The 20,391-nt window shown below is 39.1% G+C and overlaps 1 protein-coding gene across 4 annotated transcripts in view; it reads left to right on the top strand.

Annotated features, from left to right (window-relative positions):
* Positions 1 to 19,341, top strand: part of trip4 (thyroid hormone receptor interactor 4) — a 95,495-nt gene extending 76,154 nt beyond the window's left edge. For 2 of the 4 annotated variants that reach the window (XM_052063140.1, XM_052063145.1), the window contains exon 13: positions 13,268 to 13,536. In XM_052063140.1, the coding sequence (XP_051919100.1) occupies positions 13,268 to 13,521 (254 nt within the window). In that variant the 3' untranslated portion in view covers positions 13,522 to 13,536. Of the gene's footprint in view, positions 1 to 13,267; positions 13,537 to 17,900 lie in introns of those variants that run through there. The other 2 variants (XM_052063143.1, XM_052063144.1) reach the window with 2 other exon arrangements.
* Positions 19,342 to 20,391: the final 1,050 nt, after the last annotated feature.

The raw sequence follows: 20,391 nt of genomic DNA, 5'->3' as shown, positions 1-20,391 counted from the left end.
TAATAGATACTATAGCTATGGCCAAAAGTATTGTTTTCCGTGGTTTGTTGGCCATGGACCAAAAATGTTAAATGCTTTGTTTCTTTTGCCTGAACGCAAGGTGCTCTGTCATTCTCAAAAAGTCACTGTTTGTTACCAAACTGTCCTTGGAGGGGTGGCGAATTTGTGTTTTGCTGATCCTTTTTTCTCTCAAATTCCCAGGAAAGGGAATTAATCCGAGAAAATGAATTTACCTCAAAATATTCATCAGGATTCAAATAATCTGCATCTTTTGCACAATATCATTCTGTTGCTAATATATCTCTTGGAGAGAATTGGCTTCTTTCCTGACCTTCATGTCATTCCAATTGGAAATTACCCACACCTGTCTGCTCCTATTCCTGACCATGTTCTCAACTGATGGTGCCCCAATCCTGCAACTGAGTCAACTTTAAGAGGCATGCGTCACGGTTCTGGTTTAGGATGGACTTTCTTGGGCATCCTATAACCTTATTCACAAAAGTGAACCTCTCTCTTTGAAGTTCTTGAGGATCCAAGAAATGTTTGACTTAGGTCCAACCTTATTAGCATCAGGAGAATTGCCTGTGCGTCCGTTCTGATAGTATATCATTCTCAGACGTTTTTGTCATGGTAATGTTGTTTAAATGTGAATGGCAAGGTGTACATGGACATAAAATACAAAATGTATTTCGGTTCATGTGAATTTAACTGGCTGAGGGATCAGTCAAAGCATGGCTAAGAAAAAACCCTCCAATGATGAATTGAATTATCGGACTCTGTACTTTTCCACATAGGTTTGGATTTTTTGGTCTGTCAAAATAAATTGACATGTAGAAACTATGTTTTGTATTTACTTGGTTGTCTCTGTGTTATATTAAAATTGGGTTGATGAACTGAAATCTTACAGTGTGATCAATATGCAAAGAATCTAAAAATCAGGAAGGGGGCAAGTATTTTTTCATGACACTGTACCTGTGCGTTGTGGACGAAAGACTCTTTTTCATTGATATGTTCCCAAATGTCAACTATTGTCATGAGCGGAAATGAGTTTCCTCCATAGAAGCACGGTCATCTGAGAAGTGCTCAGAGTAGAGATGCTGCTCCTCTACATTGAAAATCGCCAGATGAGATGGCTTTGGCATCTTGTTAGAATGCCTCCTGGAATCTGCCCAGCCACGGTTTCCCGGACATGAGCCAATGGGAGGGAGGCTCCAGTGAAAACCTAGGACATAGAAGAGATGGGCAAACTGACTGAGGAGAGGAAAGTCTAGGCTTTTGTGCCTTTTTTTTTGCTGACATGGCAACCTGACCCTGAAGAAGTGGTAGAAAATGGATGGATGGAGCAAAACTGCAGCAAGAATTGTCATTAGTATGGTGTGGAACAAAAAAATGTATGCTTGTGTCTTTAAATAGCGCTCTGTCTCTCTATCTCACTCTCTCCCTCTCTCTGGCTATCGCTACATACAGTATATATATAAAGTACATGAGAAGTAAACATAAAAAATTGTAATATAAAATAGATAGTGGTGTTCTGATCAATTGGCCACCAATGACGATTGGCCGATTTCCATGGAAATGTAAAAACGTTTGTGCATTCGAGAGAGATGTTTTTTTATTTTATTGTTTATTGAACATAAAACATATACACTAATAATTTGACAGAAAATAAGGTAGATAAAAAAAGTAAAAAGAAAGAAATCCGTCTTCATTCAACACAGTTATTATGTTCAAGGGAGTAGGATGAAGTAAAAAACGTATCTAGTCCTTCCCCGTTATGTGTTTATATCTACTAAATCATTTTTATATCAATCAGAAAAGAAAAAGTAAGAAGAAGTCTCCATTAAGGCTCATACTTTACCCTTAACCGTGATATTTTTGCAACTTTTGGTTTGTATCGGGATTATATACATCCTCACCCTGGCACGCTTGTGTCAATTTTCTCTTGTATTCATAATGGTTATTTCAATACCTTTCTCAATTTATCAACTTAGTTCTGATTTATCATTATATTTAATGTTTAGAATTTATCATTTTAACTCTGATTGATGTAGGTTGTTTGTACTATTTTTTTTTAATTTGTTTTTGAACTCAGCAAGCATTTTTAGGTCCGTTTCGAGATTATTCCACAGATTAACACCTTTGTTAGATACACTTCTTTGCTTGATGTTTGTTCTTGTTTTGAGTTTTTTGAATAAGTTGGTACCTCTTAATTCATAGTTGCTTACTCGAATTTCGAAAAACTTCTGAATGTTTTGGCAGAGCAGGTTATTGTGTGCTTTGTACATTAATTGGGCGATTTTAAAGTCAACCAGGTCATAAAATTTCATCGTATTTAATTTGATAAATAGTGGATTTGTGGGTTCCGTATATTTTGATCTATTAATAATTCGAATTGCTTTTTTTGTAGTTTGAGAATAGGGAGTGTGTTTGTTTTGCAGGCATTCCCCTGTATTTCCACACAGTAGGTCATATATGGTAATAATAATGAAGCCGGCGAGCGTGAGGGAGTCGGCGACGACCGCAAGGGAGCCAGCGACCACGAGGGACCCAGTGATGATGGCGAGAGAGCGAGCGACGGCAGCGAGGGAACCAACGACGGCTGTGAGGGAGCCAACGACGACCACGTGGGAGCGGGAAATTCACATCCCAAAAACATGAATTTCCAACCCTTTGAAGATATTGACTATAAGCCATTCGATCCCGAGAACAATTTGGACCCAGACAATAACTTCTTCAACAACAAACAAAGGGTAACAAACTCTGACTATTACCTGGATGAACAATTCAACACTAATATAAAATTGGAAAATGCACTTTCGGTAATACACTTAAACAGTAGAAGTCTCTATAAAAACTTCACAAAAATTAAAGAATACCTGACTAAATTCAATAAATTTAAAATAATTGCCATATCAGAAACTTGGCTTGATGAAGATAAAACAACTGAAATGGAAATAGAAGGTTATGAAATGTTTGCAACTAATAGAGAAAACAAAAAAGGAGGGGGGGTTGCAATATATGCAGACAAAGCACTTAAATGCAGTAAAATCGAGAGATTGACAAACACAATAGAAAACCTAATGGAATGTCTAACCATTGAAATACACAATAAAAAGGCATCAAATATCATCATAAGCTGCATCTATAGGACACCAGGAACATGTATTGACACATTCAATAAAAAACTAACAGATATGCTCAGTTACTACAACGATAAGAAAACACGAATAATATGTGGTGACTTTAACATTGACTTATTAAACCCAAATAGACACAAAAAAACAACTGACTTCATAAATACTATGTACAGCAACAGCTTTTTCCCAGTAATCCTGAAACCTAGCAGAATAACAGTTGACACGGCCACATTAATAGATAACATATTTATAAATAAGATTGATCATAAAATGGACTTTTCATTAATGACATAAGTGACCACCTACCTGTTTTTGCAGTTTTTCATAATTATTTCGATAGAAAAGCTAAATCAACAACTCGTATAACAGAAATAAGACTAAGAACCCAATGTTCCATCAATGCCTTTAAGCGAGACCTAGAAAAACAAAACTGGACCGAGGTCTACTCAAACGAAGACCCAAATACAGCGTTTGAAGTATTTCAGTCTACCATAATCTCCTTATATGATAAACATTTTCCATTAACTAAAGTTTCCAAAAAGTATAAAGACCCAAGTAAGCCATGGATAACGAAAGGCATAGAAAACGCATGTAAAAAGAAAAACAATTTATATAAATTGTTTTTAAAATTCAGAACTGAAGAAGCAGAAAAAAAATATAAGACCTATAAAAATAAACTAGTAAATATTATAAGAACCAGTAAAAGAGATCATTATCATGCACTATTAGAGCAGAATAAAGGTAACACACAAGAAATATGGAAAATACTTAACCAAGTAATCAGAAATAGTCCTAAAAAAAATGATTATCCAGAGTATTTTATCAAAGGCAAAAATACTATTTTGGAAAAAACAGCAGAAATAGCAACTGAATTTAATGAGTATTTTGTCAACATCGGCAGTAACCTAGCAAAACAAATTCCTGATCCAACAAACCTGCTTGAAATAGATAGATACGTAGAAAAAAAACTCCTCCACGATGATCCTTACTGCTGTAAAACAAGAAGAAGTATCAAATATTATAAAAACTTAAAAAAATAAAAAGTCAACTGATTGCTTTAATGTTGATATGACAATAATCAAGCAGATTATAGAATATGTAGTGCGACCTTTCACGCACATATGCAACCTGTCATTCAAAGCTGGTATCTTTCCATCAAAAATGAAAATTGCTAAAGTTATTCCAATCTATAAAAGTGGAGAAAAACATCTGTTTACAAATTATAGACCAATATCACTACTACCACAATTTTCAAAAATATTAGAAAAACAATTTTCGCGCAGACTTGATAGCTTTATACAAAAGCATGCGCTGTTAAGTGAGAATCAGTATGGCTTCAGGGAAAAACGGACCACCTCAATGGCAGTTATGGAGTTTGTGGAAGCAATAGCCACTAATACAGACAACAAAGATTTTACTGTTGGGGTTTTCCTAGATCTAAAAAAAGCTTTTGACACAATAGATCACAGTATATTATTGAAAAAATTAGAAAGATATGGCATTAGAGGTGTAGCTTATAAATGGATAAAAAGTTATTTAGAAAACAGATATCAGTACGTGCAACTCAATAATAAAAAAACAAATCAACTGAAAATCACTCACGGAGTTCCTCAGGGGTCAGTGCTTGGTCCAAAACTATTCATCTTATATATAAAAGATATCTGCAAGGTCTCAAAACTATTTAAATGTGTCCTATTTGCTGATGATACAACTTTCTACTGTTCTGGAATAAATCTGAAACAGCTCCTGATAACCGTAGAAAACGAATTAAACAAATTAAAAAAACTGGTTCGACAGAAATAAATTGTCACTTAACCTGAAAAAATCGAAGTTAATTGTTTTTGGCACAAGACCAATCAAACACCAAGCTAAAATTATGGTAAACTCAATTGAACTAGAAAGAGCGTATGAAGCCAAGTTTCTCGGATTAGTAATAGACTCAAAACTATGTTGGAAACCACATATCGATAACGTAAAAAGAAAAATAGCCAAGACCGTAGGGATCCTCTACAAAACCAAGGAAGTGCTAAATAAGAGATCTTTGTACACATTATACACTTCATTATTATTACCATATATGACCTACTGTGTGGAAATGAATGCAATGTTAAGTTTGCATGTTGCACCACAAGCCAGGAAAAGAAACATCACAGGGAAAACACATTAAAAACGCTTCAAAACAGCAAATGGAATATGACGTTTGAAGAACGTACATGGCGAAATCTGGTAACTTTTTGAGTGTGAGTCACAATATGAAACAAATAACCCCAAAAGTAATTTAATTCATTGACGTAATGAACAACCGTTTTCAGTGGTTTCTGTTCTTTCACTTTGAGCTACCTGGTTGCAATATTTCACAGAGTTGGTTGGCCCTGCCAAAGCGCCACCAGACTGTTTACGCTAACATTGAAAGTCTCATTTAAGAAGACGTCTCCTCCTCTGTTTAATCGGAAGAAGACATTTGCAAACATCTGCTTTTAGTTTCGGAAACAATGATTATTTTTATTCGTGCATTATGCTCACATTAGGAAGAACATTTTCTCCAAAAGAGATGGAACCCAGACATTTATTTTTTCAGTTTTCTCATTTCCAAGTTAAGTGTAACAAGAAAAGTCTTATTATTTTTCCACAGACATTCAAAAACAGCTGGAAGTCCTCAAATCTGGATCCAATTGGCTTCGAGCTGGTATTTCCACATTGCTGGTTCTGGTTTGACTCTTTGATTATACACAGTCATTTTATTAGTTCTTTTTTTTTTTTTTGTCATACAGACATGCCTAATTTGCCGTGAGTAACAGCAGATTAAACAACATTCAGTCAAACAGCTTGGGTTTGGTGACAAGTCATTGGTGTAACTGGAGAAGTTTTGACAGAAGTTAATGTAAAAGGAATACATCACCTGGAATACTGCCCGGATTTTTGCTTTTTTGTTGTGGTCACTTGGACCATGTTTCCCCATCAACATCACTATCGTGTCAGGCTGAGAGCACTTGGCCAACATCATTAGAGTGCACAAACTGAACAGTTTTGTTTGCCTTTTGTAAATATCTCTTTGTCCTCTGAATATACAGTATATGTACAGTATGTACAGAACATTAGTTGTTTTTTTTTCTCCATAATCCGTATTTGAGTCTTAGTAGTCATTACCACTTCCTCTCTTACTTGCTTCAGTACAAGCTGAACCAATCAATGATGAACACTTCATATCTGAATATATTTGCAACCGACTTTGCACTGATTACATTTGGGCTTAGAGTAGACCCCAAAGTGTCTGAGTTAGTGAGAGGGAATGAAACGAATACTTATTAAGAGCTGTCAGAGAGGGTTGAATTATTGTCGCAATATTATGATTGCTTTAAGAGTATTGTATTTAAGATTTGGACTGCTTCTAATCCTACTAATACTACTGCTACTAATGACAGCGAGTCAGTAATTTACTTGAGTGTGTACAGTATGTCTTTTGAAAAACAATCTAACCTTGATTATTTTTCTCTGACTGGAATGATGTTGACATTAGGACTTGAGTATGCCTACCCACTGTTCATGAAAGTGACAAAAGTGGCATTGACATCATCTTATGACCATCAATATTTTTTTGTACATTCTGTGAATAATTAAACGCTTATACTGGCCAAATAAAATAAAGAAGCAAATGAATGGATTCAATAAATCAATGCAATATTTTGTTTGTTCCAAAGCTGAATTCAACTGTTAATTAAGTCAAATCACGACTCTTGGGGAACTCTTCATTAAAAAAAACGCAGAACAGTTTCGTTAAAAATGAGGTACACCTACATCAAATTCAGTAAGGTAAGGATTTCTTTTTCATCAGGAACCTTTCCGTTGTTAGCATTTCTGCTTTACTTGTTATTGTACAGGTGAGGGGTTGTATTAAAAGGCACTTTGTGGCAGTATAGCAACAGAGTAATATTTAAGCTCTGCCTCTCTTTGAACAATGACTCAGGATTACATAGAGAGCTTGCTCCCTGATATGGAATGTTGGACCAAAGTAATTTCAGCGCAGAGTAACCAATTGACCATTTTGTTCAGTTCCTGCAGATAATATGCTCAAGGAAACCAATCACCTGTGTGTGTGCGTGTGCGTGTGCGTGTGTGTGTGTGTGTGTGTGTGTGTGTGTGTGTGTGTGTGTGTGTGTGTGTGTGTGTGTGTGTGTGTGTGTGTGCGCGCGCGCGTGTGTTTGTGTGTGTGTTTGCAAATAACACTCTTCCAAATGAAGGACCAAACATCAATGGTGCCCTGACAATGTAGGACGTGTAACACATGGCTTCCAGAAGGAGCATCCATCTGTTCATTTTTTTATATTCAACTGTATTCTCTGTGTATTTTAGGAAGAACAAACACAGAATCACAACCACTTTCAGACTTCCTCAAAACAAAAATCTATTTTCTTTTCCATATTCATACTTATTTGTTGGCTTCCTGTTTTTTGTTTTTCATAGGTCATGACAGGTAGTTATTCAAAGATTGAATTCAATATGATTTGAATGCTGTACAAATTTTGACCATTTTGTCTGACATCAGAATTGTATGTATCTCCGTCAACCTCCTTTCAGCCTGTATGTGGTTTTTTTTTTGTTTGTTTTTCGTTTGTTTGTCATCTCCAATTGGAAATAATTGTCAGTAGTCATGTACATAATTGAGCCAAAATACTGTTTTGGTCCTGTTAATTAATGTTTTGTTTCATTTTAGTCCTGATAGTTTCTTTCTTATTTAGTTGTTTGTTTGTTTATTTATTTATTTATTTCTCTCTCTCGCTCTCTCTCTCTCGCTCTCTCTTCGTACAATTGATGTTGGTTTGATGGGACACTCAGCCAGAGACAGTATTGACAAGGACCGTGCACGAATCGATGGCAACTCGACTAGAGAAGTGAACTGGCACATTACCAGAATCGGATTTTTCGAATTCAAGTCAGAACGAGTCACACCAATATGCTAACTAGTATATAGCTTACAACGTCATTTTTCTCTCCACCCCCCTTCCAAAGTCATTTTTCTAGTTACCTTCACGCCCCCCCAGATCAGAGGAAACCACAGAACTTGTTATAATTATTACTGTATGTATGTCGGGAGTGCATACCTGGAAAGTGTGCTGCGTTCAAATGAGCATTAAAATCAATTGTTAAGCAGTCAGTCAATAACGCCCAGCTAGGCAGTTTATCAAGTGCTTTGGTTTACTCGTTGTTGGTTTCCCCACACCGTCTGAGCATGGAAATGGAAATATTAAAATAAACATTAGCATATCACCAGTTTATGGTTGGTATTAAACAAGAGAATGGATTTAAAATTGGTCTAAATGAACACTATGGACAACATATTATCCATTCGGGTGCACCCAATTTACCATTATGATCAAAATGTATTTTTCATTTTTTGGACTATTCCGTCTTTGTCGGCACATTCGAATTTATTCAGGACTCACTGCCTTTCCAGTAAACAAATAGAAAATGCGGATTTTGAGTGGTAGTTTTGACCAACTTTGATGCATGTGCATATGGTTCTGGTGTGATTATTTAAAAAAAAAATAGTTGACCTCAGTGGATATTTTGTTGTGAAAAAGTCAACAATTTGCTCTCTGAAGCTGGTAACTGGGTAGACACACTTTAAAGTCACATTTTGCTCTTATTCATTGTCATATACCTGACATTAGCCAGGCATTGCTGTATAAACTGCTTATGAAATCTTCTCATATTTCTTAAAGGTCAGGTATGAAGTAAACTTGGCTAAAACTATTTCAAGCATACTTTCATTCATGTTTTTTTTTTTTTTAATGCAAGCCACCCTGGTTCATAGTTCGACCCATAGCAATGTACTTAACAAAATTTCGTTTGGTCGTCAATCTCCGCTGAATGACGTCATTTATGGAATGCTGAGTTGCCAGTCAGCCATTGTAAGGCATTGTTGATTGTCCCATTAACTGCTCTTTGCCATTGTTAATGAGTTATTCACTGAAATACCTCGGCGCTGTGTTGCGATGATGTGTAGCAATGCACTGTACACATTCAGGTAAAGGGTTGTAAATGGCCCAGACTATTGCAACAATACAGTTTCGTTCTCGCAAAGCGAAATAATTTTCACTCCGGTGTCGACGTGCATTTGGGTAGGCTGTGATGGTCTCGGTGCAATATTCACATGGAAGATTGATGGTGTCGGTATCTTGCTAACCTTTAGCTGAGCTTGTCGGTCAGCATGTTTACCCCGCTGTTGTTACTGGGAGAAATGCTCCCTGTTGTTGGTTGCTTCCCATGCTGCGTATCTTTCGCTCATTTCGAAGGATATGAGAGTACTTTTCAACATAGATGTTGACATTGAACCCTCTGCACTAAAATTGTCTTTGACGTCTTTGTAAAGGGGCTTCATTCTGGTAGCTTGAGAAACCAATGCATCGCGCGGCCCTGTCATCTTGTTTGTTACTTTTATGTGGCATAGTTCCATATATACTTAAAGCTAGCCGGATGAAAAATACAATTTTAAACCCCCCAATTATGTAATTTGCCCAAGACAAATTTTAAGTTTGCCGTTATTGGACAACAGCCCTTAATCAAGCAATTAAACAGATTTGGTAACTTAAACTTAACCTTATTCAAAAGGCATTAAAACTGTGTGATTTCCCCCCCAAACATCATGAAAATTAAGGAGATGCACTTTAGTATTGTTGTATACTGTTCGAGCAGTTTTCTTACTTTGAAGTGTAATATTTTTCTGAGGTTAGTATTTTTATTTTCCAAATTGTACAGAAGTTAAGCTTGCATGACATTCATCTGTGCCAGCCAGTATTAAATGTCAAGCCACATCTCTCCTTGTAGCAGTCATGCTGATGCGCTTCACAGTTTAAGACAGGTGGAACTTTTTGGTACAACTGACAGAGCTACAAACAGTAGGCTTCTTTTTCTTCATCCAAGTTCCTAACGTAACGGTTTTCATTAAACGCACTGTTTAATGAAAACGTAGGCTTGGCCTACGTGTGCTCCAGCTAGGAACAGCAAATGGAGCACAACAAGCACAGCCCCCCTTTACGATCTTGTGTTATTCCCCTCTGAATACAGAATCCCGTACCTAAAGCCTTTTGTACTGCTATCCCGTGTTAATGGGGTTGCAGCAGGCTCTTCCTGCCTTAGGATGCTGCCCTTACAGTTGAAGGAGCAGTTATTATCCTCCGGCAAAGGGCACGATATGGTAATGAACCTGAATGTACTTGAGTGCGATTACAGTAGAGCTATTACAAAATCATAAAATGTGAATAATAATAAATGTTAAACCTTTAAAAACTGGGGAAAAATATTTTCCTCTGTATTGTTTGGTGATTGACAGGGAATATAAAATCCTTCAAGTTTCCTTTCAAAAGCAAAACACTAAACATATATGGCTGAAGCTGTTATTTGCATGAGCAGTAACATATTCCAGCCATCATAATGTCATCACTACTCCACTACTTGGACCCAGCAAGCAGCAACACCTTTTCTTTCCATGACTTGTCAGACACTGGTTCTCCTGTGAGTGGTGACGAGCTGTCATGTGCGTGACTAAACCATTTCAACAGCCCACTGTTGGTTGGAGAAATCACTCAGCCATTGCACTCTGTAAAAACAGCTTCAGGCGTCGAGGTTTGGAGAGACCCAAAGATGCAGAGAGGCGGTTTCCTCTACAGCGGGACGCATGGTTCATGCTTCTCCCAAAGCTCTTGCAAACAGCATGCAAACAAGGCTCAAACAGCACCTTCTCTATCCATTTGTAAATGAACTCACTCGCAAGCTTAGGAAGGAAATCTAAATTAGATGTGACTAACAGCAAGATGGGAATCCAAGCGGGGGGCTTTCCACTCACTGTTTTGTTGTTGTCTGGTGGCTTCCAGGGTTTATATTCACATCCACAAGAGTGTCATCAGCTTGGTTTCACATTCCAAACTCCATTAGCTGGAGGTTTAGTGTCAGAAAAAGAAAACTGTCAAAGAGCTGTGTTCTTTTGAGAGCAGCTGGCACTGTATTTTGAGATACTCACGCCTACATAATCTTGTCTCTTAAGTACTCACGAGAGATATTTGCATATGCGTGCGTGCACTCACACACATATATATTTATTTATGTATTTATTTTAGACATTCATTCTCTAAATAAGAAAAATCCTATTAGATGTTCCACCCGCCCTCGAGTCTTTAAATGAAATATCATCGATATTCAATTAAGCCATTACTTCAGTTTCGTTCAGCTCAGAATGGTGAACTCCGATTTGGCTTATGCTTCTATCGCTTTGTGTGTTGGTAGCACATTGACAGGTTTGTTCGTTTGTGTCAACGAAACACTAATGAATTAAACAAAGAATACAAGGGACACAGAGTAATGCTAGTGCATGTTTTATCTGAAAGCAAGTGACACAAACATCAAACATTGCCTTGCTGTTGGAAAATCACAACACAATGACACAAAAAGTGTCATTGTGTTGTCATTGTATATATATGTATATGTGTGTGTATATTTTATATATATATATATACACACATACATATACACAGTATTTTCATGACTATTCGTCGCACCGTACGGTTGGGCGCAGTCTCATTAATGGGTGACATTTCTGTATTTTACACATAGACAGACTGCACTGTACCAATGGGCGCAGTTTTACAGTGGTAAAACATACGCCAGCTTAAACATACGGCATGCATGGGCGCACGCTAACACGTTAGCTTGAAGCATACGGTAGCATGCGAAGACATACAGATACAAGCTAAAAACACATTTTTAAAAAGGCAACGAAAGCAGAACTGAGTTCGGGTGTATTTTATTTAGCCATCGTACAATGTTCTCACGTTTTTCGATCAATCATCACCCAGAAATCCATCAAAGTCCTCATCCTCTGTATCAGAAGCAGAGGACTGCACATCCCAGTTGTCATTGAACGCATCACATGCTAGTGTGAGTTGCTACGCATTGCTGAGCGGAAAGAAGGAGCAGCAACAGCAAAGTCAACATTTCTCTCGTGTGAAGCTTTCCCACATTTGAAAGTAAAGAACAGAGCGAAACATGGTGGCAGCGTGTGTGTGTGTAGAAAGAATTGAACAATTGTGCAAGTACTGTAATCCATCAAAAACGCTGCGTTCCCTCTCGTTGTTGGGTATTGTGGCGTAACTCGCCCAGCGCTGCCTCTCACTCTTTGTAAAGTTGTGTTTGCCATTGATCATCCATTGTTCCCATGCCGTTCGCAACTTTACTTTGAACGCCCGGTTGATGCCAATGTCCAGCGGTTGGAGTTCTTTAGTCAAGCCTCCGGGAATAACTGCAAACTCAGAGTTCATTTGCTTGACTTGTTTTTTCACCGCTGCTGTGAGATGGGCACACATGCCAAAAGCATAACCGGTGGCTTTAAATTTGAACTGAGCTTCGTAGGCGTCTCTCTTTATAGAATTTATTTTCGGGGGTTCTTAGAAACCCAAACCGAAGTTGTTTTGCAACAATGCACATTGCCACACTCGATACAGGTGTTGGTACCTGCTTGCGGCATCCCTTTCGCGTCCACTTACACGCCCACCCTTCACCATTGGCGGACTGCTCCCCAGCTTGCCTGTCCTCTCTCTCTCTCTCTCTCTCTCTCTCTCCCTCTCCATATATGTATATATACACGCCCCCCCTTCCCTGATTGGCCGACTTCTTTCCCGCATGCCTGGCCACAGTCACTTCCGCCTTTTCTCTATATAAACAGCGTGTCGGCTGTCAGTCAGATTTCGGAACTCAGCGCATACAAAAGACGCTCCACACCATAAGGCGTCCTGTCCATTTTGGAGAAAATTTAAGACTTTTAATGACGCCTTATAGTCGTGAAAATACGGTGTATATATATATATTTATGGCGGTCTCATGTGTTAATAATGTCACTGACAATGTCAATATCAATGTAGCATTGATAAATATTTTCCTCATGACCGCCCAAGAGTTCTCATGGGAGTATGGTTTGCAGCATCAATTAGCTTTCAACCTCGATGATACGCAATGAGAATTAATTAGCAAATATGTTACACGTTGTTCCGGTGTCTGAATGAGCATCTGTGTTCAAGAGCTTGTTGTACCATCTTGATGATGGAGACAACCTGTGCTCTTTTTATGGCCTCCTTATCTAGCAAACTCCAAGCAGTGCAGCAATCAATGGGAAATTATCTCGGGCAATCGATGGGCCGGCCTTTTATACTTCACCCTGTCTCCTGCTCTCCTGCTGTCTTCCCGAGCCTCTCTCCTCCACACCTCAATCTCTTTGTCCCTCGGCCGCTTCAGAACCATTAACGATATTCATCCTCACAGGCAGACTGACCTTGCTTGTAAGGTAGCTGAATACTGTACGTTCATGAAACCGGTAAAGTGCTCCAACTCCAAGTGATGTTGTTCATATTTATTGAAGGTTTATGTGTACGGTTTTATTGCAATGTAAAAAAAAGAATGCAGCCTTATTATAGTTGAGTATTTATGTATATTACGGCAAACAACATTAAAGGTGCATGCTTATTTTGGGTGATCTCTGATTCTGCAGTGCCATTTTGTCTTCCTTGTTTTTAGAGCTCACAAGACCTTTGTATTTTGTGGCTCTGGGTGCAGTTGTGCAGAGAAATCAATTCACCTTGAAAGAAACTACTTGCCACCGTAACCTTCACAATCTGAATCACCACTCATCTCAAATAACCTTTACATGAAATGGAGCAACTGAATCTGTTGAAGTGATCTCGATAAAATGTCAATATTGTACTATATTTTGATCAAAACAATGAAAAAAACATTTCGCAAAAGCAAATTGCCGGTTAGGAGACACACAATGCCAGATACGCCCGAAACCAATGGTTAGCATTGTCAATCCAATACTGTATCTCAAAACTATTAGTTTAGAGCAGTGTTTTTCAATCTTTTTAGCTGGCTGGTGTAGAAGAGTACGACACGATTACTCTGCCAAGTGGTAGACGGCACAGGTAATGGATCATTTTCCACGGCTGGTGTTCCGCGGCACAGGGTTTGAAAAACAGTGGTTTAGAGTGTAGATGTAGTTTACCGTCATACAAAAAAATGTTGTAGGTTGGCAAGACCATTTTTTTACTTAAAGACACTACATAGTTCCAGGATATCCTGAGATTACAATTTTTGGTTTGTTTTTTGTTTTTTACTCTAGCCGCATTGATCTTGCTTGTGTCATACATGATGTTCATCAAATTGGATTTAAAATACACCTGGGCAGTTTAACCGGTTTTACATTTACATTTCATGAATTTAGCATTTCTTTTGAAGCTATATAATTATTGAAACCTTTATAGACCTACAGTCAAACCTCGTTTTTCGAACGTCTCTGTTCTCGACCGAATTGGTTCTCGACCAAAAATTTCAAGTTTTTTTATGCCTTGGATGACGACCGAATTTCGGTTCTCGAACAAACTGAGTGCACTTCAATGCACCACTTGACTCCTCTCGCCTCCTTATACGAGGAAGTGACGCTTTCTCGGGTAGACGAGGAAGTGACACTATCTCGTGTCGCTTTCCATTGTGAGGAGACGTGTTCAGAGCGTGGTTTCGCTTTTCGAACAAATCGGTTTTCAAACAGCCTTCTGGAACGGATTATGGTCGAAAACCGAGGTTTGACTGTATATAGAAGCAATGAGAGAACAAACAAAAAAAACCTTCCCTGGTTAATTCTCATGCCGCAGCCCATCGTTTTTATTTTTCTTCTTGGTTTATGAGGCAATGTGCTGATTTGCTCCATTGCAGGAGTGTCATGTTTGCATACATACCTTTAGTTCTTTTATCATAAAGTGGCTCTCTTCAGTTAATGAGCTCTTAACATCTAATATTTATTGCCTCTCAAATACATGAGCAGAATGATGCTCATGCGTGTCGTTCTACATTTGAGTCTTAGTCAGCTTTCTTTTTTTTAGGGCATTTTGTCATATTTCAGTGAGCTATTTCCACAGCTCAGCAGCTCTTCGTGGTAACAAACCACTTTGACTGACAGCCATTCACAAGTCTTAGAAATGGTGAGCAAACAGCACTTCTATCAGGCAACTTGTTCATTCCGCCCCTCCCCACTGAGTCGGTCCATAGCTTGACAACATGAAGGGGGCGAGCACAAGTGAGAATCACCACCCTTGCCCATGTAATTTTTTCCCTTGGGTCAGCCACGGCGAAAACAGCCAGCTAACGTCAGTGTTGGACAACACAATGGCTGTGTTTCACAGTGATGCACACGACAGTTATCCGATCGGACACTTAACCCCGGAGCCAAGACAGCTGATCCAAAATCCAGCAGCAGTGGTTATTTACTCGGCAGTAAATGCGCATACTTTTCAGCAGCAACATCATAAAATCTGCTATGTTCCTCCCGACAAATGTTCTCAAAGTGATTTTAACATTTTATAACCGTCGCAAATTGACAAAACAATGTAAGGCTACTGTTTTATGGCGTTTAAATGGCAATGTGCTAAACAGTTTGAGCAGGTGCACTTAACATATGCTCGGTGATGATATCCTGCTCTGTTCATTCTTGACATAGACAGGATGATTAGCCCACATATAGACTATCCCGCGAATGTATGAATTGCATTTAGGTATCACCTTTCCGCTATGTATTGCTTACTGCTGTTTGAAATCATTTACTGTCATGGCTCAATCCACTGTTGGTGTGTCGATTGTCTTGTTTTCCCCAAATTCTCTGAATAGCAGCTTCACAAGACTTCAGTGTTTTTTTACAATCTGCATTTTTTTAAGAATGATGACCTGGTCATAGTTTTACGGCATTTCGCGAGCTGGCCAAATCCCCTGAAGTTTTTATTCAATTTTTTTTTTAATTGCAATCATTATTCAGATTATTGCAGGGAAAATAACAGATTGCTCCCCAAGTGCAGTATGTGTGTCGACCACTCTGTGTGCTCACTTGACTACAAATGTCCTCCTATAATTGTTGGGTAGAAGGAAAGCATTTCACTGTACACAACAAAACTGCAGAAAAATGCCCATCAACTACACACCATTATACTTGCCGAGACACCGTCATTTCCTGACGACAAAATGAACCTAATTACAATCTGCAACAGCTAAATGTAACCATAAAACAACATTCGTACATACTGTACATTGGTCCACTCCCTCTTAATAGCCATGTGTCTCTGCATTATAACATGGGATATTTGCCAAGAGGTCACACAGGTGGATTTTTTTTCAAATTGTATTTATTTTATAGACCAGTTGATGTTTTTCCCCCCAAACAGTGGCACATGCAGCTTGTTGTGCAGTGGCATCCCAGAACCTTTCTCAGTCACTCTTGTCATCATACGAGCCCAATTCGCCGACGCGCTTCATCAGGCAGCACTGCACAAAAGTCATGGCCATGCAGTCTTTAGAAGGGCATCTGTTAAGTGTTTGGTAGACGTAGGAGATGTCACTCCATGGCCAGAAATGCTTCCTTCCGTGGCTGTCCGTTAGCGGCTATCGACAGTTGCCAGTGAAGGTGGAAGTTGGTTGCCAAACAAACAACAGAGGGACCGGGGTCGCACTGCAGAGATGGCTGTATTAATGGCGCACAATCCCTATGCTCATTGAACTCAACTCCTCATGCCTATTTTTGCTCTGCTGTATCTTCCATATTTGTTCTTACACAATCGTGTACCGCTCGGCTCACAGACTTTGGCATTTCAGGCAGTTCGCAAGTGCACTGCACTCGCAAATAGCTGATGAATATTCAGTGTGAGGATGGACTCGGGACAATTTCATTCGTCCACATTGAAAGGGTAGGTCATTTAATTAATTGGGCTATTAATGGCTCAAAGCTGTAAATGCAAATGTACCTACGATATGTTTTCCTGTTATCCATATGCATTAAAACACTGAGGGTTGATCGATGGAAGTACAGTATGCGAAGCGCTCATTTCCAGTCGAACAGCTGGTGTGTGTTAATCCTTCATTGAAGTGTGAACACAGTTAGATGAAAGCGTTTTTATGCATTTTCAAGCAAGTGTGGTTTCGATGGATTCACTTTAACGCAATAGTCTGAAAAATATAAGTGTCTGTTGCTTTTCTCTGTAGTCCAACACAAAAATGCTCCATTAACAAGCTGTAGCCAAGAGTAGCAGAGGAAAAAAAAGCCTTACCGGACCCTTGGTGGGAAACCATCTGCTTTATTGGCACAGCATTTTGTTCTTTGTTGAAGCGTGGCATTTAAAAGCATATCAAGTCTCTAACATTTAATCCCTTATAATTACCAACATTAGTTGTCAGTCACACCCTGGAATACAACCTAACATATTTTCCCCCCGTAAAGAAGATCTTGATATTAATTCAATTTAAGATGATATTAGGCTTGGAAACATTCCACGGTTCAACCGGTGAATTAGTTTATCCATTTATTTTTTATTTAAGTATTTCTTTTTCCAGCTCAGGGAGAGTGTTTTTCAATTTGTGATAGGACCTGCTTTCTTTGTCTTTCCGGTGTATGTTACCACTGGGTGTACTGGACATCTTTATAACCAGATTAAAGGACACCTTATTTTGCCGCCAACAAAGGCTGTATTCTAATCTCTTTCAGCCACGGATTAAAGAGTCTCGTTGGCCTTTTAGCTCTCTCTTACTCTTGGTGCTCCGCTCTCTACCGTGTCTACCCAAGGCTGCCTCTAATCAGTGGGCCTTGAGCTCTCAGAAAGGTCACCCTGTCCCTTTGATGGTGTTTTGATTCATCTCTTCCTCTCCCCTTCCTCCCACCCTTCCCTTTCACCCCCTTTACGCTTACAGGGAAGTTGGAGAGTCACTACCACCAGGGTGCCAAAAAGGGGCTGGTCGCGACGGCCGCAGAGTGACATCTCAAAACAAGTGGAAAGAGGAAGAAGAAACCGACTGGTGGGCCACAACCCACAAGTCCGTCTCACCTCCGGTTGTATTCAGAGTCATAGCAGTGTGTTTGAATGGCGGGTAAAGCTCACAATCCTTCCAAATAGCTTTTATTTTCAAATGATGAATCATGAATGATCATGAAAATGTGGTGGGCACATTACACATTCTATTCAAAATCCTAAAATAAAAATGTGTTACTCCTTTCCAGAAAATGAAGAAAAGGGAATGCGCAAAAAAAGCATCAGCGTCTGCATGTTCTTTCCAAATTTACAATGTCAACTGAAAAAAAAAATCTTTCAAATATAAATGAAAAGCTGAGTATTGAATATCTGCCAGTGTGAGTGCAGCATGAGTGCACAGATCGAAAAGATTCAACGTAAGCTTTGACATCATCGAAACACACTGATGGGTGTCCTGTGTATGTTCAACAATAACGCAAAGAAACACAGGAAGTTGCTTCTTCGTTTTGTGCTCGTAAACAGTCACAAAACTGTATTACTGCCTTCAGAATTGAGCGGTTAGGGCTGCACTGCAGAGCCAGCCTCAAAACTACTCAGGAATTGTGGATTGTATGAAACTCATGCTCATGGGCACAAATGGCAATTCGATAGTGCCAGAAGGTGGTTGCCTCCCCTCAACACAGAAGTTAATTCAGGGATTCACAGGAAAAGCACAACCTTCCAAGCATTTGTCAGTGTGTAAACAGTACATGATTGAGCCGGTGAAAAATACAACCAAGACACTTTTTTTAAACGTCCTTTATCTTCACTTTCTGTAAAGGAAGATTATTATTCTGAATGTAACTAATAGCAGAAATGCTGAACTTTTTTTTCCCCCCAATATTTGTGTCCCCCTTTATTACCCCCCAGGGGATTTATAAAGTATCTTTAGCTACGATGTTTTAAATGTAGTAGAGCAACTACTGGTGGTTCGAGAAATGCGGCGACCCCTCCTTTTCATATGCAGCCTGTCATTACCCTCCAAACACCTAAGGCCACGTTTAGACCGACAATACTTTGGGAAGTACAAACACAGCCTACTCATTTATTTCAGACAGAGACAATTACTTCGGCACAGTAGGGGTGATTATGCGGAGGGCTTTGGCGAGGGAGCCAAGGTCATCCGAGCACAATCCAAATGGCTTACATTTCTTTCCCACAGTGCAGCAATGTACAGCAAGCCTTAATCACGTCCCTTTGTTTGCCCCTTCGAGGTATAAAAGGTTGCATTGTGTGAAGGGCAGTTTGGATCATTTTGTTGTTCACTTGAGCCACAGTGGAAGCGATCCTCACAGCCAGGATCGCTTTCATTCCGAGGAGAATAAACCACACTGTGAGAAACACTCCGACTCATGCGCTTATTGTTCAGTCTGGAATCCTTCATTGGTATTTTCTCTCGTTGTCATACGTGTGCCAACACGTCCCACCTAAGCTAACTTGTGAATATTTCGTGACATGTTCAGTCTAAACACAGCCTCACGGCAGGTTTATCATGCTCCTCTATTGCCCGGGACACATCTGTCACAACAGTTGTCGTATTTTCTGATTTACTCACATGTATTTATCTTTGTAGGAGATGTACGTAAACCACGGCAGTTGTAGGTATTTACGATATGCATTTTTTAAAAATCTATACATGAGTAGTCAATACATGAGCATTTATAAACTTCTAATTTAGTAAAGGAAAACATAAACTAACTGAATAATAGATTACGTAGATAATGATATTTGGCTTCTCGTCAGTGTTTCTTGTTACACACTACATTTGCTTTTGCGGGTCAAATAAAATGATGTGGCGGACCAGATCTGGCCCCCAGGCCTTGAGTTTGACACAAGTGACCTACAGTATCAAAGCATGAGCATCCTACCTGATATATTAATCTTATCATATATTATGTTAACAGAATAGTGAACTCCATTTGCTCCCTGTCTTTGAACATTTGAACAGAAACGTTTCACATTCTCAGGATATTTGGCATCTGGAAGAGCCTTTTAGTTTTAAATGACAGGCAACTTTCATCTTGGGGTTGTTTGCACGACCGTGGGCTAATTTTTGATGAGCATCTTGTGCATTTGCAACTTCCTTGTGCAAATCGACCAAAGCCCACTAGAAATGCTGTCGTTTTCCTGCCAGGCCAGTAGTTGGCAGTCTAACTATTGCTGTTGGAATGTATCATTGAATAGAAAAGAATAAAACAGAATTTCTGATTCGCCAACGCCAAATGTTCACTTCATGCTCCTTTCTGACCAGACGTGAAATATTGCACTTGTTTCACGTGTGTTTGTACGTGGTGGTGACGACACTGGAGTTGCGTTGAGCGGGCAAGGGGAGGGGGTCTCCTCCTCCAACAGAAGAAAAAAAAAATACATATTGTTCGTCAGTCTGGTGACTG

The sequence above is a fragment of the Hippocampus zosterae genome, chromosome 4, assembly GCF_025434085.1.
Source record: "Hippocampus zosterae strain Florida chromosome 4, ASM2543408v3, whole genome shotgun sequence".
NCBI lineage: Eukaryota > Metazoa > Chordata > Actinopteri > Syngnathiformes > Syngnathidae > Hippocampus > Hippocampus zosterae.
Note: the sequence above shows the minus strand (reverse complement) of the source record. Positions and strands in the feature narration are given on the sequence as shown.